This window comes from Coregonus clupeaformis, unplaced genomic scaffold, assembly GCF_020615455.1.
Source record: "Coregonus clupeaformis isolate EN_2021a unplaced genomic scaffold, ASM2061545v1 scaf1126, whole genome shotgun sequence".
NCBI lineage: Eukaryota > Metazoa > Chordata > Actinopteri > Salmoniformes > Salmonidae > Coregonus > Coregonus clupeaformis.
This window is the reverse complement of record NW_025534580.1, coordinates 120,493-147,737: the sequence shown is the minus strand read 5'-3', so window position 1 is coordinate 147,737 and position 27,245 is coordinate 120,493. Positions and strand designations below refer to the sequence as shown.

Below are 27,245 nucleotides of genomic sequence, written 5' to 3'. Positions count from 1 at the left end.
GAGATATTATCAAGCCACCATTGCGGTCCTTACAAGAAACAGGAATCTAGGAAACTTCACCTGCACTGTCCAGTATCCAGGTATTTATTTCAGTCACACTGGTTGAATTTTTGGTTAAAAGGTTACTGAATCGATTTCAAGTCACTGAATCGTTTCGGATCGTATCGTTCTAAATGAACCAATATCGTCCTTGAATCGATATCGACAACCACGAATCGTGATACAAATCGAATCGTTGTTAAAACGAATCGTTACACCCCTAGTCTTTACCTAATCACATCTGTAAACAGTCAACTTATTAATCAACCCTCGTATCATATCATCATTCTGAACAGTCGTAACCTCCTTTCATCTGCAAAAACCAGAGCCTTACTTATGATTCAGTACTACAGAAATTAGTTTAATTATTTATTTAGTAGCTAATTAAATGGGAACACAGGATAAACACACCCACTATACCGGTTATTGACTGGAAACTTAATGCGATGAAAACAGGTCCCTAGCGGAATGACAACAACATTGATGCTTGTTAAAGAAGAGAGGGAGAGAAACACTTAACATTGCCACATTCGGAAACTACTCTCTTCTACTGTAACCATAAACTTTGCACATGAACCGCCGCCCTCTTTGAAATGCCTGGTTCGCCATGTATCTCTCGGTGGACAGGGCCGCATTGAAAGGTAGTTGGGCCTTTCGCGGCACGCTTTTAAGGCTCTGATTCTCCGAAAGGGTTCCAACAAGTCTTCTGTTTTTCTCCTCTGTAGTTGTCCGGTATCCGGTGACTTGTCATGTAGTCCTGAACAGAACTACAGAATTGATTTTCCTTCCATACGCTCTTGAAGTTGCTTCTTTGAAGATAGGCTAGCCAGCCGTATCGATGGTTCCCCAGTGGGGTGATGAGAGTAGCGTAATACGGTGGTTTGAGCAGGGTAGCAGATGGTCCCCTGTGATTTTACCCACTGCACAGCTACATATTCTTCTGAACAAAAATATAAATGCAACAATTTAAACAATTTTACTGAGTTAAAGTTCTTATAAGAAATCTGTTAATTGAAATAAATTCATTAGGCCCTAATCTATGGATTTCACTAGACTGGGCAGGGGCGCAGCCATGGAGGGGCCTGAGAGGGCATAGGCCCACCCACTTGGGAGCGAGGCCCAGCCAATCAGAATTAGTTTTTCCCCACAAAGGGCATTATGACAGACAGAAATACTCCTCAGTTTCATCAGCTGTCCGGGTCGCTGGTCTCAGACGATCCCGCTGGTGAAGAAGCCGGGTGTGGAGGTCCTGGGCTGGCATGGTTACACACGGTCTGTGGTTGTGAGGCCGGTTGGAAGTACTGGCAAATTCTCTAAAACGATGTTGGAGGCGGCTTATGGTAGAAATATGAACATTCAATTGAATGTTTCTTACTGGCTGTAAAATGGTTGATTGCCATAATTTCTTAGAGTCATTGCTGAATTATTTTATTATTTAAACATTAAACCTTGTAAACAATTCATGGTAACCTCGTAAACAATTAATTTAAACCAGGCGTTTATTTGAAACAGGCGTTTATAGACTGAAATGTGTTTTATTTTTCGGCTATTAAGAAGAACAGGAGGCTATTTGAGACTCAGCATTTCATATACGTTTTATGGTATGTTAATTCACGGTCAATTACCGTGAGACCGGCAGTCTATTGCATGACAATAACCAGCTGACAAAATGTCATGACCTCCACAACCCTAGCTAGAACATCTTAAAATACTACGGCAATCTTAGTGCAACACTGAGCCTAATCAAGAGATTTTTGCCTTTTGGGGAGGCTGAAAGAAGCAACATTCAGCCAATATCTGAGAGGAAGTTATGTATCTCTTTATCAAAAGCTTGAGGACTTTATTTTTTAACAACTTTTACATTTTTCTGATTTATAAAATTGAGAAATGTTAAGTGGGACATTTGTTAAATATTTTATTACATTTGAGTGTACAAACATTTTGCCCTCAGAACAGCCTCAATTCATTGGGTCAGACTCTACAAGGTGTCGAAAAGCGTTCCACAGGGATGCTGGCCCATGTTGACTCCAATGCTTCCCACAGTTGTGTCAAGTTGGCTGGATGTCCATTGGGTGGTAGACCATTCTTGATACACACGTGAAACTGTTGAGTGTGAAAAAACAGCACCGTCGCAGTTCTTGACCAAAATGTATGCTCCTGGCACATACCATACTCCGTTCAAAGGCACTTAAGTATTTTGTCTTGCCCATTCACCCTCTGAATGGCACATGTATAAAATCCATGTCTCAGTTGTCTCAAGGCTTAAAATCCTTCTTTAACCTGTCTCCTCCCCTTCATCTACACTGATTGAAGTGGATTTAACAAGTGACATCAATAAGGGATCATAGCTTTCATCTGGATTTACCTGGTCAGTCTTTCATGGAAAGTGCAGGTATCCTTAATGTTTTGTAAACTCAGTGTATATCTGGAGTTAAACTGTAGCCCTGACAAGAATGTATTTAATTTCCCTTAGTACTTCCTGCTCCAGAGCAGCTGACTGTTGACTCAGTGGACACCACATCAGCTGCTGTTAGCTGGAGCCAGCCACCAGGATTGGACCAAACCCAACATCATTACCAGATCATTTACTTCTGTCCAGGGACACAACCCCACTACACCACCACATATTCACCCAGCATCACTCTCTATGACCTGCAACGTGGTAGTCAGTACTCTGTCACTGTCTGCACTGTGCTGGAAAATGGAAAGCAAAGTAAACCTGTGTCAACAACCCTGACCACAGGTAAGGGAAGTAACCTACTAAAGTATTATGTCTGGTGTCAAAGTTTATTTCATTTGAACTAGTTATCAAAATGACTGAACTAATCATAATGGATTTGTCAGCATGGGATGTAAAGGTACAGTATATTTTCTACTTTGACTAATATTCTACTTTTCCTCCTGTTAAATATGATAGAAATCCTCATCATTTGAGCGTAATTATTTCTTTATAGCCTTTACTTTCTCACTCTGAACGCGAATGGGTGTGACTTCTTGACAATGATCACAATGGCTCCAATGCACAGCGCCCCTGGAGCAATTCGGATTAAGTGCCTTGCTCAAGGGCACAGCAACATATTTTTCACCTTGTCCGCTCCGGCATTCGAACCAGCAACCTTTCGGTTACAGGCCCAACACTGTAACCTCAAGACTACCTGTCTCTACCTTACCCCTATCTACAGTGTCCTCCATTAATATTGAGGCTACCTTCCTCTACCTTACCCCTAGCTACAGTGTCCTCTGTTAATATTGAGACTACCTTCCTCTACCTTAACCCTACCTAGTGTCCTCCGTTAATATTGAGGCTACCTTCCTCTACCTTACCCCTACCTACAGTGTCCTCCGTTACTATTGAGAGTACCTTCCTCTACCTTACCCCTATCTACAGTGTCCTCCGTTAATATTGAGGCTACCTTCCTCTACCTTACCCTTACCTACAGTGTCCTCCGTTAATATTGAGACTACCTGCCTCTACCTTACCCCTACCTAGTGTCCTCGACAGTGCAGCATTTCAAAAGCTTGGATTTGAAATAATGACTATGAGGTTAAAGTGCAGACCGTCAGCTTTAATTTGATGGTATTTTCATCCATATCGGGTGAACCATAATGTGAAATAACAATGTGTGATAAAGTAGTTAAGTTTAGTATTTTCAGAATATCAGGCGCGGGCTGAAAATCGACATCTTCACATTGCATTTTTTTTTAGGGGGCAGGAGAATTAACGAGGATACTTTGAGGTCTTTAATCATAATTTTTACATTGCAAACAGTAACAATTATTTTTCATGCTATGAAAGGTAGCTGATCCGGCCAAAAAGGTTCTGTAACGCATCAGTCCAAAATGGAGAGGTGCAGGATCCTGTTCCCGCAGGATCTGGCTCAAATAAAGCACTGATGATACAAGTAAAACACATTACCAAAGATTTTACTTTAATAATTTGTGACTCAGTACATTTTCAGTGGTGGGAGAGAGCCTCTGGAGTTGCTGCAGTGTGTGTTCTACTGGCTGTGATCATAGGCCTGTGGGTTTCCTGTAAGTGTTTTTTATTTTTTTACTAAAACATTTGTAGTCAATGTTGTGACAGTTACACATTTTGATTGACTTTTCCCTTTTACAGATGCCACTGCAGAGCGAGACCAGCTACAGAATAGTCTAAATACCAGGACCACAGAGAGAGACCAGTTAAAAACCAGGCTTAGGTCCTATGGTGAGTGCAGTCTTTTATTTTCTTAATTTACAAGTATCATTTTATTTCATACTTAGAAGAGATTTCATATATTTGTAGACTTTGAAATGCCTGCTGTTCTATTTCGTTTATTTCAGAGAAACCCTGTCTGAAGGAATGGTGGAAGTTTGGCACCAGCTGTTATTATGTCTCCTCCACGAGGGACTCTGCCGGGGACGGTCAGCGGCAGTGCAGAGCAATGGGTGCTGAATTGGTTGTTATAAACAGCAGAGAAGAACAGGTAATAGAGAATACATTAGTAATGCTATAATACTACTGTTTCTTTATTATTATTATTATTATTATTCATCATTATCTACATCTCTGATTAGTATTCAATATGTAAATAATTGTATCACCAATGTTCATGTCACTGTCAATTTATAGAATATACTTCCTGTCAGCAAAGCAAGTTTGCATGAGATTATATCTATACCTATACTATAGTATAGCAGCTGAGGCTGCAACCTGATCTCATAGTTTCACTTCGACATTCGACGTAATCTGGATCAAAGTCTATTTTTGACGCATTCATTCCTTGTGGTTACAGGGTTAATTCTGTGAGGTTACAGGGTTCAAACAGAAACAACTCAAAGGGTTATGGTTAGGGGTTAAGGTCAGGGCAATGGGTTGGGGAAGGCTTCAAACTAAAATGATTAAAAACAACGCTCTGTTTCCATCAAGTACTCTCCCTCTTGCCTGAGCATTGTGAACTGCCGTGGCGCAGTCGTCAGAGCTGATTGGTCTGTGTGGTGTGAGCACGCTTCCCCTCCGAGCGTCCTGAGTTTGCTCCAGTGCTCGGCAACATTTTTTTATTTTTTTGTGAGCGCTGAGGAAGGCATATATCAAAGTACTTAGGACCCTTTCAAACATCCTAAATCCCCTTGTATTTCTATTGACCAGGCTCAGTCCATTATACTACTACTACTACTACTATTAGACTACTAATACTATTATTATTTATAAACATGTAAAAGTGTTCCTCTGCTGTGGAGATTAAATAATGGTCATTGTTTTTCTTCCAAAATGATATTATAGATATTTATCAATGGATTTAAGAAGAATGTCTGGATTGGTGTATATAAAAAAGACGGAATCTGGGAGTGGCTTGTCAACACAGCATTTAAACCTACGTAAGTGAACAGGTTCTGGAGGACTTTTTTTCTGTTGTAATAAATTACTTTTTACAGTCCGATAATCTTGTCCTCAGCCAGATGTCTCTCTCACTCTCTGTCGAATGGTAGCAATTGAGCCTGGACACTAGGTTAACCGTCTGATTCTCTATTTTCTATTGGATGATATTAATCTCTGATTCTCTGTGTTGTTTATAGCTATTGGATGGAAGGGGAACCAAGTAGCTTGAATGACGAGGTGGCTTGTATTGAGATCTCACAGACGGCATCAGACCCATTGAAGAGTTGGAAGGGTGTAAAATGTACTTCAAATTACTGGGTGTGTGAAAAACCGTTCACACCGTAGTCTAATTATAATAACTAATGTAAGCCCCTATCTTATGGAGTTGCACTGGTTTTCCCTTTGTTAGGCCTAACGTGTTTCTATGTGTATCTACATTGAAAGATGTATTTGATGTCTTTAAAGAGAGCAGGGCTATGTGGAGTTTGTCCACCGTTCATCAGGCCCAGGGGAGTGGAATTGTGGTCTAGTAGGCTCTAACTGTGGTCTAGTAGGCTCTAACTGTGGTCTAGTAGGCTCTAACTGTGGTCTAGTAGGCTCTAACTGTGGTCTAGTAGGCTCTAACTGTGGTCTAGTAGGCTCTAACTGTGGTCTAGTAGGCTCTAACTGTGGTCTAGTAGGCTCTAACTGTGGTCTAGTAGGCTCTAACTGTGGTCTAGTAGGCTCTAACTGTGGTCTAGTACGCTCTAACTGTGGTCTAGTAGGCTCTAACTGTGGTTGACTTTTTTAAAAACTATATTTACAATTTTTACCATTTTAATGTGTGCATATAACAATTGAATAAGATTCTGTTTTCATTTAAGTTTTTACAGTTATCAATCCATTTCAAATGCAGCAGTGTTCTGTTTCCTTCCATTCCATTCCATATGTACCATGTATTTCATCAGTAGAATGAACACATCTATATACTGTGATCCAGGTATGTCATTTACTTGTCAGGTATACTGTAATACTAAGTGTTGTAATGTATGAATAGTAACTCCAATGTTTTCCTTCTAAATGGTGTCAGTTATTAGTTGACGTAGCACAGTAAAAACACTTTAGTTAATAGATAGAAAACAGTCGTTATCAGTAAAGTTATAGCAGTACCAGAATTGACCACTAGAAGGGTTGTGTCATCCATGGACATGTGACCAGAGCCCGTATTCACAAAGCATCCCACAGTAAGAGTGCTGATCTAGGATCAGTTTTGTCTTTGACCTCTCTCTGGTAATGTTAGTTGTTTTATCTTTTTACTTAGCTTACCCAGTACAAAGGAACCGATGGGATAGTCCCAAAAGAGCAAACTCTGCCCAACTAGCAACACAATACTCCTGTTGGATGAAATATTCACATTTAGAACTTCTGTGCAGTATTCTGGAACTTGAACTTAAAACCTGAACATGTGCATCTTCTAAGGCTCCAACCTTAGCTATACCCACTGGATACCATTATGGACCTATAGCGTTCACATAATAATGGAGTCAGATTGATAAATGTAGGTTATTATTATATTCAACATAATTTCTACACATCTACACCTTAACAGGTGTCTTGAACATACTGAAGTCTGAGATTTCTGAGTTCCCAGGTGTTTTGAATGCAGCATTAGGGGATCTGTTCTCCACCACCCACAGCCTTCCTGGGTACATCATTAGGGGATCTGTTCAGATATGTTATGATATGATATGAGATCAGATCAGATATGATACTGTATGAGATCAGATCACATATAATTTATTAGATATGATATGGTACTGTAGGAGATCAGATATATGGTAATTTATGAGATCAGATTTGATATGGTAATTTCTGTTTGGTTAAATTTGAAGACATCTTCTGTAACACAAGTTAAATATCCAGTAACAATTTCTATGACGCATACACATATAATGCCCTGTAAAACATTTATAACGCCTTAATATTCACTATAAGATATTAGAATTGCTCATAAGTAAATGTGTAACATACAACAATAAATGTAAATAAATATGGTAACAGGGATCCCTTTTAACAAACATTAAACTTTTTGCCTCTGTCTCAAAATCCGCATCAGCCAATTAAAATCGTGAATGTAGTTGTACACTGTCAAACACTACATACAGTGCCTGCAGAAAGTATTCACACCAATTGATGTTTCCACATTTTGTTGTGTCACAGCCTAAATTTAAAATGGATTAAATTCAGATTTTGGGTCACTGGCCTACAAAAATACCCCATTATGTCAGTGGAATTATGTTTTCAGAAATGTTTTAAAATTAATGAAATGAAAAGCTGAAGTATTCAACCCCTGTGTTATGTAAAGCCTAAATATGTTCAGGAGTAAAAATGTGCTTAACAAGTCACATAATAATTTGCATGGACTAACTCTGTGTGCAATAATAGTGTTAACATGACTAATAGTGTTTTGTCATCTCTGTACCTCACACATACAATTATCTGTAAGGTCCCTCAGCCGAGCAGTGAATTTAAAACACTGATGTAAGCACATAGAAAAGGGAAGTTTTCCAATTCCTCACAAAGAAGGACACCTATTGGTAGATGGGTAAAAAAAAAAGAAGCAGATATTGAATATCCCTTTGAGCATGGTGAAGTTATTAATTACACTTTGGATAGTGTATCAATACACCCAGTCACTACAAAGATACAGGCTTCCTTCCTAACTCAGTTGCCGCATTCAGAGGGGTTGGGTTAAATGCGGAAGACACATTTCAGTTGAATGCATTCAGTTGTACAACTGACTAGGTATCCCTTTCTGTTTGCAATAAGGCACTAAAGTAAAACTGCTAAAAATGTGGCTAAGAAATTCAATGTATGTCCTAAATACAAGGTGTTATGTTTGTGGCAAATCCAACACAACACATAACTGTATACCACTCTTCATATTTTCAAGCATGGTGGCGCTGCATTATGTTATGGTTATCCTTGTCATCGGCAAAGAAGTACAGAGATTTTTAGGATAAAAAGAAATGGAATACAGCTTTATCACAGGCAAAATCCTAGAAGAACACCTGGTTGTCAGCTATCCAACAGACACTAGTAGACAAATTCACCTTTCAGCAGGAAAATAACCTAAAACACAAGATCAAATACACTGTAATTGTTTACCAAGATGCCACGGAATGTTCCCCGAGTTGCCTAGTTACAGTTTTGGCTTAAATTGGCTTGAAAATATATGGCAAGACTCGAAAATGGATGTCCAGCAATTATCAACAACCAACTTGACAGAGCTCGAATATTTTTTTAAAAGAATAATATGCAAATATTGTACAATGCAGGTGTGCAAAGCTCTTGGTGACTTACCCAGAAATACTCACAGTTGTAATCGCTGCTAAAGGTGACTCTAACATGTATTGACTCAGGGGTGTTAATACTTATGTAAATGAGATATTTCTGTGTTTCATTTTCAATATATTTGCAAACATTTCTAAAAACATGTTTTCACTTTGCCATTATGGGGTATTGTGTGTAGATGGGTGAGAGAGAAAAACATATTTAATTAATTTTGAATTCAGGCTGTAACACAACAAAGTGTGGAATAAGTCAAGGGGTATGAATACTTTCTGGTATTTCTGGTATTATAGCACTGCAATCATTGACCTGTTTGAATATACAGATTATTGCTGCAAGGACTCATTCACATAAACACAATGACACAACTATACAGTATGGGAGAGAAAAGTGTATTGCATCTTTGTCAAAGAACATGTAAAGAATGACTTCTGATTTATTTATAAAATCTCAGTATTATTTTATTATAGAAACATGCAACATATCTCGATTCATCTGCTAAACATTACACAAACAAAGATGTACACGATTTATCATTAAGTAATTTTTAAAATAACAATTGTTTATAGGCAAATAAATGAAGACATAAAAAATAAATACAACTCATTGAATGAACATTATTTCTAATTGTGGGGATTGTTCCCAAATAAACTACAATAAGTATGAAGACAGAGAGGGAATGGAAAGTAAAAGGACTGAGGGAGAGAGAGAGAGATGAAAGAGAGAGGGAGAAAATTGTAGAAAAAAGTGGGTTGAGAGAATTAATTCTGTAATTTAATATCTGTGACCAATCTCTTTATATCATAAACACATTGAATTTAATGAATATTGGGACTCTGTACCGCTTTGAAATCATCCATGAGCTCCTTCACTCTTATCATGTCTTCTTTCTGACAACATTTAGGACCATCAGATCCACAAAGACCTCTGCTTCCACCTAGAGGAACAAAGGAGGGATTACAACTGTCACAGGGACGACAAAAAGCTAATAAGAATACTGTATGTTTTCTGGTCTATGTTCGTTTGTATGTCTGTATGTTAACACCATTTAACCAAGAGTTGAAGACATTTCAACTTGATCAAATATTTTAATGCAGAAAAAATATTTAAAATAGAGTTTGCGGCGTATGCCAATGCCAAGATTTATCAGATGTGTTGTTTTTTCTAGATGTTTTAAATTAATTTTACACTATCAATGTTTGACAACACGAAGCTAAATCCTCTGTCTCTTAGAAAACGTAGACCTGTTGTATTTTTACGGGGGGAGTGTTCAGCTGCAGGGTGTGGTAGGACCGTGAGATGATGGAAGCAGATGTGTCGTTTGAAGCTGAAAGCACGTCGAGGACAATTAGCGAGAAAGATGAGTGGACAACAGTGAAGTCCAAGAATGAAACAAAAAGGGTTACAATTGTTGTGGGAAATGAGTCTGATGAATAGTTCCTTGTTGGAGGATGTTTTTTTGATAAAAATGTTTATTTGGGAAACCCTTTTGAAGTCATGAGGATGGTGAAGAAGGCTTTGGGAAAAGTGGATGCAGTCAAAGTAACCAGGAGTGGTATGGTGTTGATATCATAGTAACCAGGAGTGGTATGGTGTTGATATCATAGTAACCAGGAGTGGTATGGTGTTGATATCGTGTCTATCTAAACAGCAAAAGGAGTGTGCATTGTGGCTCGAGAAATGATTGACACATGAGGTGAAAAGCTTTGATTTTCAGAGCATGTCACTGGTAAAATGTGCTATTTCCGGCGTCCCGTTGGACATTGATAAACAATATCTTAGGCTAAAAAATCCAGGAGTAGTTAATGCACGTCGCTTGGCCCGTATGAAGAATGGGGAAAATGAGCAAAGTTTATCTGTACTATTGATGTTTGAGAATTTACCACCCTATGTAAAGTTGTGATGTATAAGATACGCCGTAAGAGTGTTTGATGAGTATTTACCACCCTATGTGAAGTTTGGATATATATAAGATATGCCTTAAGAGCGTTCGTGCAAAACCCTTTGCAATGCAAGAAGTGTATAAAGTGTGGCCATGTTTCAAGTGTTTACAGATGGAAGGAATATGTTATTGAAGAGTCTGAATGTAAAATGTTGAAACTGTGGTGGGGATCAAATTTCCGAATTCCCTGAGTGCCCTTTTAGGGTGAAAGAGGTTGAGCTATCAAGCAAATATCCCATGTGGAGGCGGTGAAGAACGTTGAAGGGGAAAGATGCCACAGTTCTGAAGAAGATATGGCGGTGGATGCACCACAACCAGTTGCACATGTTATAGATCAACCAAGTGATCTGGATACACTTATTGTGAAGAAGGTGCATTTTGTAGTATTTATAGCCACAGTTATTAATTGTACTGCACAAGTGTCCAAGAAGCTGGACAGCATTATATCTGCATCCGATACGTTTTTGGGCCTTCAAGACTTAACAGCAGAAGCACTGCAATGATCCTTATTATCTACCTGTACAGTAGGTGGCGGAATGCAGATACAATTGTTGCGAATGCCATTATACCAAAGAAGAAGAGGAAAGTCAATTCGACAACTCTTTTACGTGGCTTTACCCGAGTCTTCATGACAGCAGGAGAAATGGTAGGTTCATATTTTTATTAAATAAGTCAGGTGTAAGATTCTTTAGGAGTGCATTGTTATTTATCCCAACGAAACGTGAACATAATAATGCCCGAATTTTAACTTCTCTTTCTAATAAATGGCAGGTAAAAATATCAAATACCCAACTAGGCCAACTACGGCGGAGTGCGCACAAGGAAGTCTACGAAAGGTGTTGTCTTTTTTCACAGCGATCTGACGCTGACATGTAATCTATTAAGCTGATATATTGATCCTAAAATAATACATGCTTATGTCGAAAGAAACAATAGGCAATCGTGCGTATACAGTGTATTTCTTTCAAACTTTGATAGGTGGTCATGTCGATGAGTGCCCTGTAGGCCTAATTGACTTGCGGTACATTTTTACTGTGTCCGTGCCCGAATAACCATACTTGCGTTTAATTAGTAGGCATTTTAGGTATGCGAAAATAGCGCGTTTTTTATATTATGTGAAATTTCGAAAATAATGTAACATTTCGAAAATTGAGTGCTTTAAATGCTAGGATTTTATACTCATTTTGGCTTTGGTAGAATTCGCTCCACACTTAAGATAATCGTCTTTACAGACTCAGGTGTTTGACAGATGGTTATCAGATGAGGGGAAGCAGTGTACTTAGTGCATACATTTTTACTAAACAGTACGTTCTAAATAGTACGTATTACGATTAGTACACTATGTAGTTTTAGTAAGTAGTGGACAATGCACATTTCAGACATGGCCTATGACTTCCAGGTAAAAATGACAAATACCCAACTAGGCCCACTATGGCGGAGTGCGCACAAGGAAGTCTACGAAAGGTGTTGTCTTTTACACAGCGATCTGACGCTGAGATGTAATCTATTAAGCCGATATATTTATCCTAAAATAATACATGCTTATGTCGAAAGAAACAATAGACAATCGTGTCTATACAGTGTATTTCTTTCCAACGTTGATAGGTGGTCATGTCGATGAGTGCCCTGTAGGCCTAATTGACTTGCGGTACATTTTTAGTGGCTGTGTCCGAATACCCATACTTATGTTTAATTAGTAGGCATTTTAGGTATGCATTTCGAAAATGGAGTGTTTTTAGTAAGTAGTGGGCAATACAGATTTCAGACATGGCCTATGACTTCCCGTCGCAGCTGCACCCAGTCAAACCGGACAACATGGACGCGTATCCACTTTCGGTTTAAGTTGGAACCATAGAGCTAGATAGAGGACTCACCCTTGTATCTATTCTATTTAGCATCTCTGACATCATGGTCAGCGCCGATGAGGCTATCTCCATTTTAAAGGAGTACATTTTCTTCTTCAGCCAGTGATGTTGGAAGTCCCACCCAGTTGACTACATTAATATGATGGCATCCCTCAATGGCGCTGCTCATTCTAACGTGGCCTTTTGGCCGCTAGAGGCCTCTATCATTCTCTATGGTTGGGGCGTTTGGGCTAGAAGGGATACCATTTGTCAGAAAAGACCAGGTTTGACTTTTCGTAGCAGGTTGGTTAGGATAAATTATGCAGCAAGTTAGGATAATTAAGGTTAGGAAACGGGTTAGGGTTAACTTAAATGCAAAAGGAAATCATCTTTTGACGTCAATTAGACATAAACTGTATCAGGTTAGGTCGAATTGGTGTCCAGCCTAGGCCTGGATCATTTCTACAATGCGTTTTCTGTCTCCAGGAAATATCAATTCTTATTTAGTTTAACATGTGGATTCCAAAAGGCTTTAAATATAAGGTCCGCCGTCCTTAAAAACACAAAAATATGGATCTTGAAAGGGAAGTGTATGTATTTTGAACACTTTTCTTCAGTGGATGTTGGTGTTTTTGCCATGTCCACGGGTGTTATTCATCAATTTCCACAAGAAATATAAGCCATCAAATATTTAATCTTTCTTCATTATTTTATAGTCCAAGTTAAATTCTCTCATCAATAATGTTTTTGATTAATTATTATTGTATTTAAGATGTTCTGTGTGTCCCTGATATCACTTTCCACCCTGTTAGTTTGTAAATCACCATTTAAGAAAACCACCCATTCCTACAATGACCCCACATTCAGGAATTATCATAATTTCTTTGGTGGGAAAACAATGGTCTAAAGCTACATGAAAATTAACCACATTTCAAAATGTTAAAATATGTTTGATAGAGAAGTTAAAATCATGTTCAAGGGTCCAACATTATGCTAGCTCAAACTTGTTCACTCACAAAACTATGGCTAATTTAGACAACAAATGTCCACCCAGTTAGTTTCCACCCTGTTAGGATTATGCACCTAACAAGTTGGAAAATGCACCAAAAAAATTAAGTGCCTGAGTTTGACCAATATATTTTTCTGAAAGTCAGACGTCCTTTTTCTGATAGAATACTACACTAAATTATTATTATTTTTTCTCCAAAAGTTATGAGGTCCAAAATGCACCACATTGTAGGAATGACCCGGCTAATACAATTTCCTAAAGGATGACCGACATGGCATTGGGTTTCATCTTGTTTCATTACTCAGGGTTGTACAGTACAGTTCTGAGGACGCTGAAAAGTTGATCAGCTACAGTATCAGCAGAATTATTGTTGCAATGTGTGACGGCACCGTCAGTGTTTTATCTGAACATGTATTTTTCTTTTATGCAATGAAACGTGCAATTGTGCTTGTTTCTTTCACCGTGGCAAAACATTCAGAACTTCAGTGCCCGTATAAGTCGGAACGCTGTGGAGAAATATGTATGAAAATGAAAAAGTATGCACTCACTAACTGTAAGTCACTTGGATAAGAGCGTCTGCTAAATGACTAAAATGTAAATGTAAAATGATTATACAGGTATCTGCCTAAATAAAGTATCTTAATAGGGAGTTGGGCCCCCACCAGCTGCCAGAACAGCTTCAATGTACCTTGACATAGATTCTACAACTGTCTGGAACTCTATTGGAGTTCTTCCACAATAAATTCTATAATTTGGTGTTTTGTTGATTGTAGACCTCCCGAGTGGCGCAGTGGTCTAAGTGTGCCACTAGAGATCCTGGTTCGAATCCAGGCTCTGTCGTAGCCGGCCGGTACCGGGAGATCCATGGGGCGGCGCACAATTGGCCCAGCGTCGTCCAGGGTAGGGGAGGGAATGGCCAACTGCATTCATATCCAACTGCATTCCAGGAACAGACCCACTCGCAGCCATTACAGGGATGTAGCTCAGTTTGTAGAGCATGGCGTTTGCAACACCAGGGTTGTGGGTTCGATTCCCACGGGGGGCCAGTATGAAAAATAAAAAAATGATGTATGCACTCACTAACTGTAAGTCGCTCTGGATAAGAGCATCTGCTATATAAGTGTTCCACCCTGGCGACAGACACACATCCTTTAAAGCCCCTATGCTCCGTTGAGACCCCTCTTTCAAAGTCACTGAGATCTCTTCTAGCCATGGTAGCCAAAATAATGGGCACCTGGGCATTTTAATACATGACCCTAAGCATGATGGGATGTTTTAATCACGTAATTAACTCAGGAACCACACCTGTGTGGAATCACCTGCTTTCTAAATACTTTGTTCCATCATTTACTCAAATGTTTCCTTTATGTTGGCAGTTTCCTGTATGTCAAAAGCAGTTGATGTATCTTGATTTTAAAATATCTGTTGTACATTTACCAAAGTAACAAGTTCTGTGTTTTTAAAGAAATGACTGATTCATATTTTGTTCTCACACTTTAAGAGTTGTGTTGGCGACCATCACACAATGCTGGCCTCAGATGATGGTAGGTATATGTGGAAACACGTAATAAACTGACCCAAACAATATTATTTAATTTAAATCTCAATTTAAGAGGATACATTTAGTAAGATATCAATTGTTGTCCCTTAACTGCTGGGATGAATAATACACATGTTTATGTAAATTTATTGTCAATAAAGTTTGTTTCTCTCTCATTATTCCTTCACCAGTGCTGCCCCCTCCTGGTGACATCCAGGTCCTGTTGCTGACATTAGATTCAGTGTCTCTGAGCTGGAGTTCTCCTCAGGGGCTGACAGGACCACAGACATTCAGAGTGACCTGGGGGTGTGACGGTGAAACAAGCTCAACAAGAGTGAAAGGTGGGCATCATCTTGAAATAAGCAGTCTCCAACCTGGTGAAAAGTACCAGTTCAACGTGGCTACAGAGGGAGAAGATGGAAGCCAAAGCAGATGTGTCTCAGCATCCCTATCCACAGGTACAGTAGGCTAACTTGTGTTTTTATTCAGACTACATCATTCATTCATTCCTAGAGACATTTTTGGACTCTCTGTCAAAAACAGCACATCCTCTATTCTAAACTAATCTTGATTTTTGTTCCAGTGGTCCCACCCAGAGATTTCAAGATAGACCATTTGGAAGAGACCTCCTTCACTCTCCACTGGTCCAAGGCTGAAGGGATGGGGAAAGTCCCACAGCACTTCTTCATATCCAACTGCATTCCAGGAACAGACCCCCTCGCAGCCATTACTGACGACTGCCACAAAACCTTCTCAAACCTGCAACCCGGCACAGAGTACACTGTTAGTGTTGCAACTGTGCTGAGCAATGGGGAACAGAGTGAACCTGTCTCTACAACAATCTGCACTAGTAAGAGATCTTCCCCCAATTACAGCTCATCATCTCTTTACCAGAAACTACAGTGATTTTGTTGCATTACAAATAACATTTTTGTTTTGTTGTTAGTGTTCTGTTATGTTTTTTCTTTGTTTTGTTTTTTCCCCATATCAAAAGCCTTGGATTTTTGTACTTTTCCACCTGTAAGGCTATAAACATTTTATTAAATGTTTTGAAAATGAGGTGAGCTAAAAATTTAAGGTAGAACTAGGGCTTGCATGTACAGTAACAAACAGTTACATGACCTTTCAACATCTTCATATCAGAACCATGGACAGTGTCGTGACTTGACTTCAACATTAATCTGAGGACTTATTTATCTAATCAACTATGATTAATTGTTACCCGATTAAATTAATAATGTAACAATTAACTCATAGGGATCTGGGGCACCACGAGAGCGGTTCTTTAAAGAGTCACCATCTCCCAAATTAAACTCTAAAAGGTCTTTACCTATCACATCTATAAACAGTCAACGTATTAATCATAACCTCGTATCATATCATTATTCTGAACAGTCATAACCTCCTTTCATCTGCAAAAACCCGAGCCTTACTTATGATTCAGTACTACAGAAATTAGTTTAATTATTTATTTAGTAGCTAATTAAATAGGAACACAGGATAAACACACCCACTATACCGGTTATTGACTGGAAACTTAATGTGATTAAAACAGGTCCCTAGTGGAATGACAACAACATTGATGCTTGTTAAAGAAGAGAGGGAGAGAATCACTTAACATTGCCACATTCGGAAACTACTCTCCTCTACTGTAACCATATACTTTGCACACGAACCGCCGCCCTCTTTGAAATGCCTGGTTCGCCATGTATCTCTCTCGGTGGACAGGGCCGCCTTGGAAAGGTAGTTGGGCCTTTTCGCGGCACGCTTTTAAGGCTCTGATTCTTCCAACAAGTCTTCTGTTTTTCTCCTCTGTAGTTGTCCGGTATCTGGTGACTTGTCATGTAGTCCTGAACAGAACTACAGAATTGATTTTCCTTCCATACGCTCTTGAAGTTGCTTCTTTGAAGATAGGCTAGCCAGCCGTATCGATGGTTCCCCAGTGGGGTGATGAGAGTAGCGTAATACGGTGGTTTGAGCAGGGTAGCAGATGGTCCTCTGTGATTTGACCCACGTATTATACTCAACAAAAATATAAATGCAACAATTTAAACAATTTTACTGAGTTAAAGTTCTTATAAGGAAATCTGTTAATTGAAATAAATTAATTAGGCCCTAATCTATGGATTTCACTAGACTGGGCAGGGGCGCAGCCATGGAGGGGCCTGAGAGGGCATAGGCCCACCCACTTGGGAGCGAGGCCCAGCCAATCAGAATGAGTTTTACCCCACAAAGGGCATTATGACAGACAGAAATACTCCTCAGTTTCATCAGCTGTCCGGGTCGCTGGTCTCAGACGATCCCGCTGGTGAAGAAGCCGGATGTGGAGGTCCTGGGCTGGCATGGTTACACACGGTCTGTGGTTGTGAGGCCGGTTGGAAGTACTGCCAAATTCTCTAAAACGATGTTGGAGGCGGCTTATTATAGAAATATGTTCAATTGAATGTTTCTTACTGGCTGTAAAATGGTTGATTGCCATAATTTCTTCGAGTCATTGCTTAATTATTTAAACATTAAACCTTGTAAACAATTCATGGTAATTCATGGTAACCTCGTAAACAATTAATTTAAACCAGGCTTTTATTTGAAACAGGCGTTTTATAGACTGAAATGTGTTTTATTGTTCAGCTATTAAGAAGAACAGGAGGCAATTTGAGACTCAGCATTTCATAGAAGTTTTATGGTATGTTAATTCACGGTCAATTACCGTGAGACCGGCAGTCTATTGCATGACAATAACCAGCTGAGAAAATGTCATGACCTCCACAGCCCTAGCTAGAACATCTTAAAATACTATGGCAATCTTAGTGCAACACTGAGCCTAATCAAGAGATTTTGGCCTTTTGGGGAGGCTGAAAGAAGCAACATTCAGCCAATATCTGAGAGGAAGTTATGTATCTCTTTATCAAAAGCTAGAGGACTTTCTTTTTTTTACAACTTTTACATTTTTCTGATTTATAAAATTGAGAAATGTTAAGTGGGACATTTGTTGAATATTTTATTAAATTTGAGTGTACAAACATTTTGCCCTCAGAACAGCCTCAATTCATTGGGTCAGACTCTACAAGGTGTCGAAAGCGTTCCACAGGGATGCTTGCCCATGTTGACTCCAATGCTTCCCACAGTTGTGTCAAGTTGGCTGGATGTCCATTGGGTGGTAGACCATTCTTGATACACACGTGAAACTGTTGAGTGTGTCTCCCGAGTGGCGCAGTGGTCTAAGGCACTGCATCGCAGTGCTAGCTGTGCCACTAGAGATCCTGGTTCGAATCCAGGCTCTGTCGTAGCCGGCCGCGACCAGGAGACCCATGGGGCGGCGCACAATTGGCCCAGCGTCGTCCAGGGTAGGGGAGGGAATGGCCGGCAGGGGATGTAGCTCAGTTGGTAGAGCATGGCGTTTGCAACGCCAGGGTTGTGGGTTCGAAAAAATAATGTATGTGCTAACTGTAAGTCGCTCTGGATAAGAGCGTCTGCTAAATGACTAAAATGTAATGTAAATGTAAAAAACCAGCACCGTCGCAGTTCTTGACCAAAATGTATGCTCCTGGCACATACCATACTCCGTTCAAAGGCACTTAAATATTTTGTCTTGCCCATTCACCCTCTGAATGGCACATGTATAAAATCCATGTCTCAGTTGTCTAAATGAATAGGCCCAATCCCCTATCTAGCCACCCCGTCTTAATTCTAATTGTATAACTAATATAACAAACCAACATTCACCAACAAGTGATGGAGCTTCAGTTAAAGGGGCCATCTTCTTTTGCTACAACCATTATTGGACTTTGAAATTAATGACATACACCCATTGATTCTTGAATAATATTATTTATAAATGCCTCATGAGCTTAGTTCAACTGTCACACCACATCAGAAACCAAAATAAGAGCTTATTTAACTTTGTTTGTAAAAAAGTAAATGTAAACAAGGACTGTATAGCCTCAAATTGTGGTTAAAACTATCATTTTGATATCATGGATGGTCAATCCATGCATCCATAGCTCTGTCTATGAATTGAGAGTTTCTCCAACCCCATCCCTCTGTTTTTATCATGTGTGGTTTGCTTATATGACATCAAAGCGGCATTTATTATAATCCTCAACATCTCATCTTTCAGAACACATTGAGTCCTCTTGATTTACAGCAATCCCTTCTCAGACCAAAACAAACGAGCAAAGTTGGCCCAATTAGTGGGAGGGATGGGGGAATCTTGTTGTTGCACTTCTTGCTTACATTTAGAAAGTCTTGTCAGTTGAATCCTGTACAGAAAATCAGAGACCATGAGCCTGTCCTGAGCTCTGACCTCATCTACAGCATGGTTACTGTAGAGCCACTGCATCCAATTTAGGCGCTTATCATTGAACCCATCTGCAATTTTCAACCCGTATACATGTTGTGAGTGTAAAGGGCTAAATACATGCATAAGGTGTTGCCAGTAGATAGAGACATGCATAAGGTTTGAAATTCTGACAACCACATCCTTTAGGGTTCAAGGATACCAAAAACACTAACAGACCTGTAACTTCTAGTGTCAACAACCCTCACCACAGGTAAGGAAGTACCCTACTAAAGTATTATGTCTGGTGTCAAAGTTTATTTTTATCTAGTTATCAAAATGACTGAACTAATCATAATGGATTTGTCAGCATTGGATGTAAAGGTACATTATCTTTTCTACTTTGACTAATATTCTACTTTTCCTCCTGTTCAAGATGATAGAAATCCTCATCATTTGAGCGAAATTATTTCTCTATAGCCTTTACTCTCTCACTCTGAACGCGAATGGGATGGTTGTGACTTCTTGACAATGATCGCAAAGGCTCCAATGCACAGCGCCCCTGGAGCAATTAGGATTAAATGCCTTGCTAAAGGGCACTGCAACATATTTTTCACCTTGTCCGCTCCGGTATTCTAACCAGCAACCTTTCGGTTACAGGCCCAACACTGTAACCTCAAGGCTACCTGTCTCTACCTTACCCCTATCTACAGTGTCCTCTGTTAATATTGAGGCTACCTTCCTCTACCTTACCCCTACCTACAGTGTCCTCCGTTAATATGGAGGCTACCTGCCTCTACCTTACCCCTATCTACAGTGTCCTCTGTTAATATTGAGGCTACCTGCCTCTACCTTACCCCTACCTACAGTGTCCTCCGTTAATATTGAGGCTACCTGCCTCTACCTTACCCCTATCTACAGTGTCCTCCGTTAATATTGAGGCTACCTGCCTCTACCTTACCCCTATCTACAGTGTCCTCCGTTAATATTGAGGCTACCTGCCTCTACCTTACCCCTACCTACAGTGTCCTCCGTTAATATTGAGGCTACCTGCCTCTACCTTACCCCTATCTACAGTGTCCTCCGTTAATATTGAGTCTACCTCGCTCTACCTTACCCCTACCTACAGTGTCCTCCGTTAATATTGAGGCTACCTGCCTCTACCTTACCCCTACCTACAGTGTCCTCCGTTAATATTGAGTCTACCTGCCTCTACCTTACCCCTATCTACAGTGTCCTCCGTTAATATTGAGGCTACCTTACCCCTATCTACAGTGTCCTCCGTTAATATTGAGTCAACCTGCCTCTACCTTACCCCTACCTACAGTGTCCTCCGTTAATATTGAGGCTACCTGTCTCTACATTACCCCTATCTACAGTGTCCTCTGTAGTTATTGGGACAGTGCAGCATTTCTTCTTATGGCTCTATACTCCAAAAGTTTGGATTTGAAATCATGACTGAGATTAAAGTGCAGACAGTCAGCTTTAATTTGATGGTATTTTCATCCATATCGGGTGAACCATAATGTGAAATAACAATGTGTGATAAAGTAGTTAAAAGTTTAGTATTTTCAGAATATCAGGCGCGGGCTGAAAATCGACATCTTCACATTGCATTTTTTTTTAGGGGGCAGTAGAGGATACATTAAGCGCTTTAATCATAATTCCTACATTGCAAACATTAACAATTATTTTTCATGCCACGAAAGGTAGGGGATCCGGCCAAATAGGTTCTGTAATGCATCAGTCCAAACTGGAGAGGTGCCGGATCCTGTTCCCGCAGGATCCAGCTCAAATAAAGCACTGATGATACAAGTAAAACACATTAACACATTACCAAAGATCTTACTTTAATAATTTGTGACTCAGTACATTTTCAGTGGTGGAAGAGACCCTCTGGAGTTGCTGCAGTGTGTGTTCTACTGGCTGTGATCATAGGCCTGTGGGTTTCCTGTAAGTGTTTTCTTTTTTACTAAAACATTTGTAGTCAATGTTGTGACAGTTACACATTTTGATAGACTTTTCCCTTTTACAGATGAGAGAGACAAGTTAAATACCAGGCTTAGGTACTATGGTGAGTGCAGTCTTTTATTTTCTTAATTTACAAGTATCATTTTATTTCATACTTAGAAGAGATGTAATTTATTTGTAGACTTTGAAATGCCTGCTGTTCTATTTCGTTTATTTCAGAGAAACCCTGTTTGAATGAATGGTGGAAGTTTGGCACCAGCTGTTATTATGTCTCCTCCACGAGGGACTCTGCTGGGGACGGTCAGCAGCAGTGCAGAGCAATGGGTGGAGAGTTGGTTGTTATCAACAGCAGAGAAGAACAGGTAATAGAGAATACATTAGTAATGCTATAATACTACTGTTTCTTTATTATTATTATAATTATTAATCATAATCTACATCTCTGATTAGTATTCAATATGTAAATAATTGTATCACCAATGTTCATGTCACTGTCAATTTATAGAATATACTTCCTGCCAGCAAAGCAAGTTTGCATGAGATTATATCTATACCTATACTATAGTATAGCAGCTGAGGCTGCAACCTGATCTCATGGTTTCACTTCGACGTAATCTGGATCAAAGTTTATTTTTGACGCATTCATTCCATGTGGTTACAGGGTTAATTCTGTGAGGTTACAGGGTTCAAACAGCAACAACTCAAAGGGTTATGGTTAGGGGTTAAGGTTAGGGCAATGGGTTGGGGAAGGCTTCAAACAAAAATGATTAAAAACAACGCTCTGTTTCCATCAAGTACTCTCCCTCTTGCCTGAGCATTGTGAACTGCCGTGGCGCAGTCGTCAGTGCAGATTGGTCTGTGTGGTGTGAGCACGCTTCCCCTCCAAGCGTCCTGAGTTTGCACCAGCGCTCTGCAACGTTTTTTAATTTTTTAGTGAGCGCTGAAGAAGGCATATATCAAAGTACTCAGGACCTTTTCAAACATCCTAAATCCCCTTGTATTTCTATTGACCAGGCTCAGTACATTATACTACTGCTATTAGACTACTACTACTATTATTATTTATAAACATGTAAAAGTGTTCCTCTGCTGTGTAGATTAAATAATGGTCATTGTTTTTCTTCCAAAATGATATTATAGATATTTATCCATGGATTAAAGAAGAATGTCTGTATTGGTGCATATACAAATGACGGAATCTGGGAGTGGCTTGTCAACACAGCATTTAAACCTACGTAAGTGAACAGGTTCTGGAGGAGTTTTTTTCTGTTGTAATGAATTACTTTTTACAGTCCGATAATCTTGTCCTCAGCCAGATGTCTCTCTCACTCTCTGTCGAATGGTAGCAATTGAGCCTGGACACTAGGTTAACCGTCTGATTCTCTATTTTGTATTGGATGATATTAAACTCTGATTCTCTGTGTTGTTTATAGCTATTGGATGGAAGGGGAACCAAGTAACTTGAATGACGAGGTGGCTTGTATTGAGATCTCACAGACGGCATCAGACCCATTGAAGAGTTGGAAGGTTGTAAAATGTACTTCAAATTACTGGGTATGTGAAAAACCGTTCACACCGTAGTCTAATTATAATCACTAATGTAAGCCCCTATCTTATGGAGTTGCACTGGTTTTCCCTTTGTTAGGCCTAACGTGTTTCTATGTGTATCTACATTGAAAGATGTATTTGATGTCTTTAAAGAGACCAGGGCTATGTGGAGTTTGTCCACCGTTCATCAGGCCCAGGGGAGTGGAACTGTGGTCTAGTAGGCTCCAACTGTGGTCTAGTAGGCTCTAACTGTGGTCTAGTAGGCTCTAACTGTGGTCTAGTAGGCTCCAACTGTGGTCTAGTAGGCTCTAACTGTGGTCTAGTAGGCTCTAACTGTGGTCTAGTAGGCTCTAACTGTGGTCTAGTAGGCTCTAACTGTGGTCTAGTAGGCTCTAACTGTGGTCTAGTAGGCTCTAACTGTGGTCTAGTAGGCTCTAACTGTGGTCTAGTAGGCTCTAACTGTGGTCTAGTAGGCTCTAACTGTGGTCTAGTAGGTCTAACTGTGGTCTAGTAGGCTCTAACTGTGGTCTAGTAGGCTCTAACTGTGGTCTAGTAGGCTCTAACTGTGGTCTAGTAGGCTCTAACTGTGGTCTAGTAGGCTCTAACTGTGGTTGACATTTTTAAAAACTATATTTACAATTTTTACCATTTAATGTGTGCATATAACAATTGAATAAGATTCTGTTTTCATTTAAGTTTTTACAGTTATCAATCCATTTCAAATGCAGTAGTTTTCTATTTTTGCTTCCATTCCATTCCATATGTACCATGTGTTCATTCTACTGATTAAATACATTTATATACTGTGATCCAGGTATGTCATTTACTTGTCAGGTACACTGTAATACTAAGTGTTGTAATGTATGAATAGTAACTCCAATGTTTTCCTTCTAAATGGTGTCAGTTATTAGTTGACGTAGTACAGTAAAAACACTTTAGTTAATAGATAGAAAACAGTCGTTATCAGTAAAGTTATAGCAGTACCAGAATTGACCACTAGAAGGGTTGTGTCATCCATGGACATGTGACCAGAGCCCGTATTCACAAAGCATCCCAGAGTAAGAGTGCTGATCTAGGATCAGTTTTGTCTTTGACCTCTCTCTGGTAATGTTAGTTGTTTGGTTTTTTACTTAGCTTACCCAGTACAAAGGAACCGATGGGATAGTCCCAAAAGAGCAAACTCTGCCCAACTAGCAACACAATACTCCTGTTGGATGAAATATTCACATTTAGAACTTCTGTGCAGTATTCTGGAACTTGAACTTAAAACCTAAACATGTGCATCTTCTAAGGCTCCAACCTTAGCTATACCCACTGGATACCATTATGGACCTATAGCACTCACATAATAATGGAGTCAGATTGATAAACGTAGGTTATTATTAGATTCAACATAATTTCTACACATCTACACCTTAACAGGTGTCTTGAACATACTGAAGTCTGAGATTTCTGAGTTCCCAGGTGTTTTGAATGCATCATTAGGGGATCTGTTCTCCACCACCCACAACCTTCCTGGGTACATCATTAGGGGATGTGTTCAGATATGATATGATACTGTATGAGATCAGATATAATACGGTAATTTATGAGATCAGATCAGATAATTTATTAGATATATGATATGGTAATTTGTGAGCTCAGATATGATATGGTAATTTATGAGCTCAGATATGATATGGCAATTTATTAGCTCAGATATGATATGATACTGTAGGAGATCAGATAAATTGTCATTTATGAGATCAGATCAGATATGATATAATTTGAGATCAGATTTGATATGGTAATTTCAGTTTGGTTAAATTTGGAGACATCTTCTTCAACACAAATGAAATATCCAGTAACAATTTCTATGACGCATACACAAATAATGCCCTGTAAGTGCATTTATAACACCTTAATATCAACTATAAGATATTAGAATTGCTCATAAGTAAATGTGTAACATAAAACAATAAATGAAAAATAAATATGGTAACAGGGATCCCTTTTAACAAACATGAAACTTTTTGCCTCTGTCTCAAAATCCGCATCAGCCAATTAAAATCATGAATGTAGTTGTACACTGTTAAACAGTACATACAGGGCCTTCAGAAAATATTCACACCAATAGATGTTTTCCACATTTTGTTGTATCACAGCCTAAATTTAAAATAGATTAAATTTAGATGTTGGGTCACTGGCCTACACAAAATACCCCATTATGTCAAAGTGGAATTATGTTTTCAGAAATGTTTAAAAATTAATTAAATGAAAAGCTGAAATGTCTTGATTCAATAAGTATTCAACCCCTTTGTTATGTCAAGCCTAAACATACAATTATCTGTAAGGTCCCTCAGTCGAGCAGTGAATTTAAAACACTGATGTAAGCACAAAGACCAGGGAGGTTTTCCAATTCCTCACAAAGCAGGACACCTATTGGTAGATGGGTAAAAAAATATATATATCCCTTTGAGTATGGTGAAGTTATTAATTACACTTTGGATAGTGTATCAATACACCCAGTCACTACAAAGATACAGGCGTCCTTCCCAACTCAGTTGCCGCATTCGGAGGGGTTGGGTTAATTGCGGAAGACACATTTCAGTTGAATGCATTCATTTATACAACTGACTAGGTATCCCTTTCTGTTTGCAATAAGGCACTAAAGTAAAACTGCTAAAAATGTGCCTAAGAAATTCAATGCATTTCTTAAATTCAAAGTGTTATGTTTGTGGCAAATCCACATACAGTGGGGGAAAAAAGTATTTAGTCAGCCACCAATTGTGCAAGTTCTCCCACTTAAAAAGATGAGAGAGGCCTGTAATTTTCATCATAGGTACACGTCAACTATGACAGACAAATTGAGAGAAGAAAAATCCAGAAAATCACATTGTAGGATTTTTAATGAATTTATTTGCAAATTATGGTGGAAAATAAGTATTTGGTCACCAACAAACAAGCAAGATTTCTGGCTCTCACAGACCTGTAACTTCTTCTTTAAGAGGCTCCTCTGTCCTCCACTCGTTACCTGTATTAATGGCACCTGTTTGAACTTGTTATCAGTATAAAAGACACCTGTCCACAACCTCAAACAGTCACACTCCAAACTCCACTATGGCCAAGACCAAAGAGCTGTCAAAGTACACCAGAAACAAAATTGTAGACCTACACCAGGCTGGGAAGACTGAATCTGCAATAGGTAAGCAGCTTGGTTTGAAGAAATCAACTGTGGGAGCAATTATTAGGAAATGGAAGACATACAAGACCACTGATAATCTCCCTCGATCTGGGGCTCCACGCAAGATCTCACCCCGTGGGGTCAAAATGATCACGAGAACGGTGAGCAAAAATCCCAGAACCACACGGGGGGACCTAGTGAATGACCTGCAGAGAGCTGGGACCAAAGTAAAAAAAGCCTACCATCAGTAACACACTACGCCGCCAGGGACTCAAATCCTGCAGTGTCAGACGTGTCCCCCTGCTTAAGCCAGTACATGTCCAGGCCCGTCTGAAGTTTGCTAGAGTGCATTTGGATGATCCAGAAGAGGATTGGGAGAATGTCATATGGTCAGATGAAACCAAAATAGAACTTTTTGGTAAAAACTCAACTCAGTCGTGTTTGGAGGACAAAGAATGCTGAGTTGCATCCAAAGAACATCATACCTACTGTGAAGCATGGGGGTGGAAACATCATGCTTTGGGGCTGTTTTTCTGCAAAGGGACCAGGACGACTGATCCGTGTAAAGGAAAGAATGAATGGGGCCATGTATCGTGAGGTTTTGAGTGAAAACCTCCTTCCATCAGCAAGGGCATTGAAGATGAAACGTGGCTGGGTCTTTCAGCATGACAATGATCCCAAACACACCGCCCCGGGCAACGAAGGAGTGACTTCGTAAGAAGCATTTCAAGGTCCTGGAGTGGCCTAGCCAGTCTCCAGATCTCAACCCCATAGAAAATCTTTGGAGGGAGTTGAAAGTCTGTGTTGCCCAGTGACAGCCCAAAAACATCACTGCTCTAGAGGAGATCTGCTTGGAGGAATGGGCCAAAATACCAGCAACAGTGTGTGAAAACCTTGTGAAGACGTACAGAAAACGTTTGACCTGTGTCATTGCCAACAAAGGGTATATAACAAAGTAATGAGAAACCTTTGTTATTAACCAAATATTTATTTCCCACCATGATTTGCAAATAAATTCATTAAAAATCCTACAATGTGATTTTCTGGATTTTTCTTCTCATTTTGTCTGTCATAGTTGACTTGTACCTACGATGAAAATTACAGGCCTCTCTCATCTTTTTAAGTGGGAGAACTTGCACAATTGGTGGCTGACTAAATACTTTTTTCCCCCACTGTAACTGTATACCACTCTTCATATTTTCAAGCATGGGGGTAGCTGCATCA

The 27,245-nt window shown here is 39.5% G+C and overlaps 1 protein-coding gene and 1 long non-coding RNA gene across 2 annotated transcripts; both read left to right on the top strand.

The window, feature by feature from the left end:
- Positions 1-4,116: 4,116 nt before the first annotated feature.
- On the top strand, positions 4,117-7,617 carry LOC123486311. Its single transcript, XR_006659337.1, has 4 exons — positions 4,117-4,246; positions 4,363-4,505; positions 5,303-5,397; positions 5,596-7,617. It is a non-coding gene; the product is annotated as an uncharacterized LOC123486311 (long non-coding RNA).
- A 3,415-nt stretch (positions 7,618-11,032) lies between these two features.
- On the top strand, positions 11,033-23,348 carry LOC123486308 (fibronectin-like). The gene is made up of 9 exons (XM_045217572.1): positions 11,033-11,316; positions 15,025-15,067; positions 15,255-15,521; positions 15,647-15,913; positions 21,209-21,292; positions 21,375-21,413; positions 21,530-21,672; positions 22,451-22,545; positions 22,744-23,348. The coding sequence occupies exons 1-9, from the start codon at positions 11,170-11,172 to the stop codon at positions 22,889-22,891; spliced, it is 1,233 nt and encodes a 410-aa protein (XP_045073507.1). The 5' UTR covers positions 11,033-11,169; the 3' UTR covers positions 22,892-23,348.
- The last annotated feature ends 3,897 nt before the right edge of the window (positions 23,349-27,245 follow it).

Bases quoted from the DNA above. Each gene is read 5' to 3' on its own strand.
- LOC123486308 (XM_045217572.1), top strand. From the start codon at position 11,170: ATGATCCTTATTATCTACCTGTACAGTAGGTGGCGGAATGCAGATACA. The intron at 15,068-15,254 runs GTAGGTATATGT...TTCCTTCACCAG, and splicing joins AATGCTGGCCTCAGATGATG to TGCTGCCCCCTCCTGGTGAC. The intron at 21,673-22,450 runs GTAATAGAGAAT...ATGATATTATAG, and splicing joins TCAACAGCAGAGAAGAACAG to ATATTTATCCATGGATTAAA.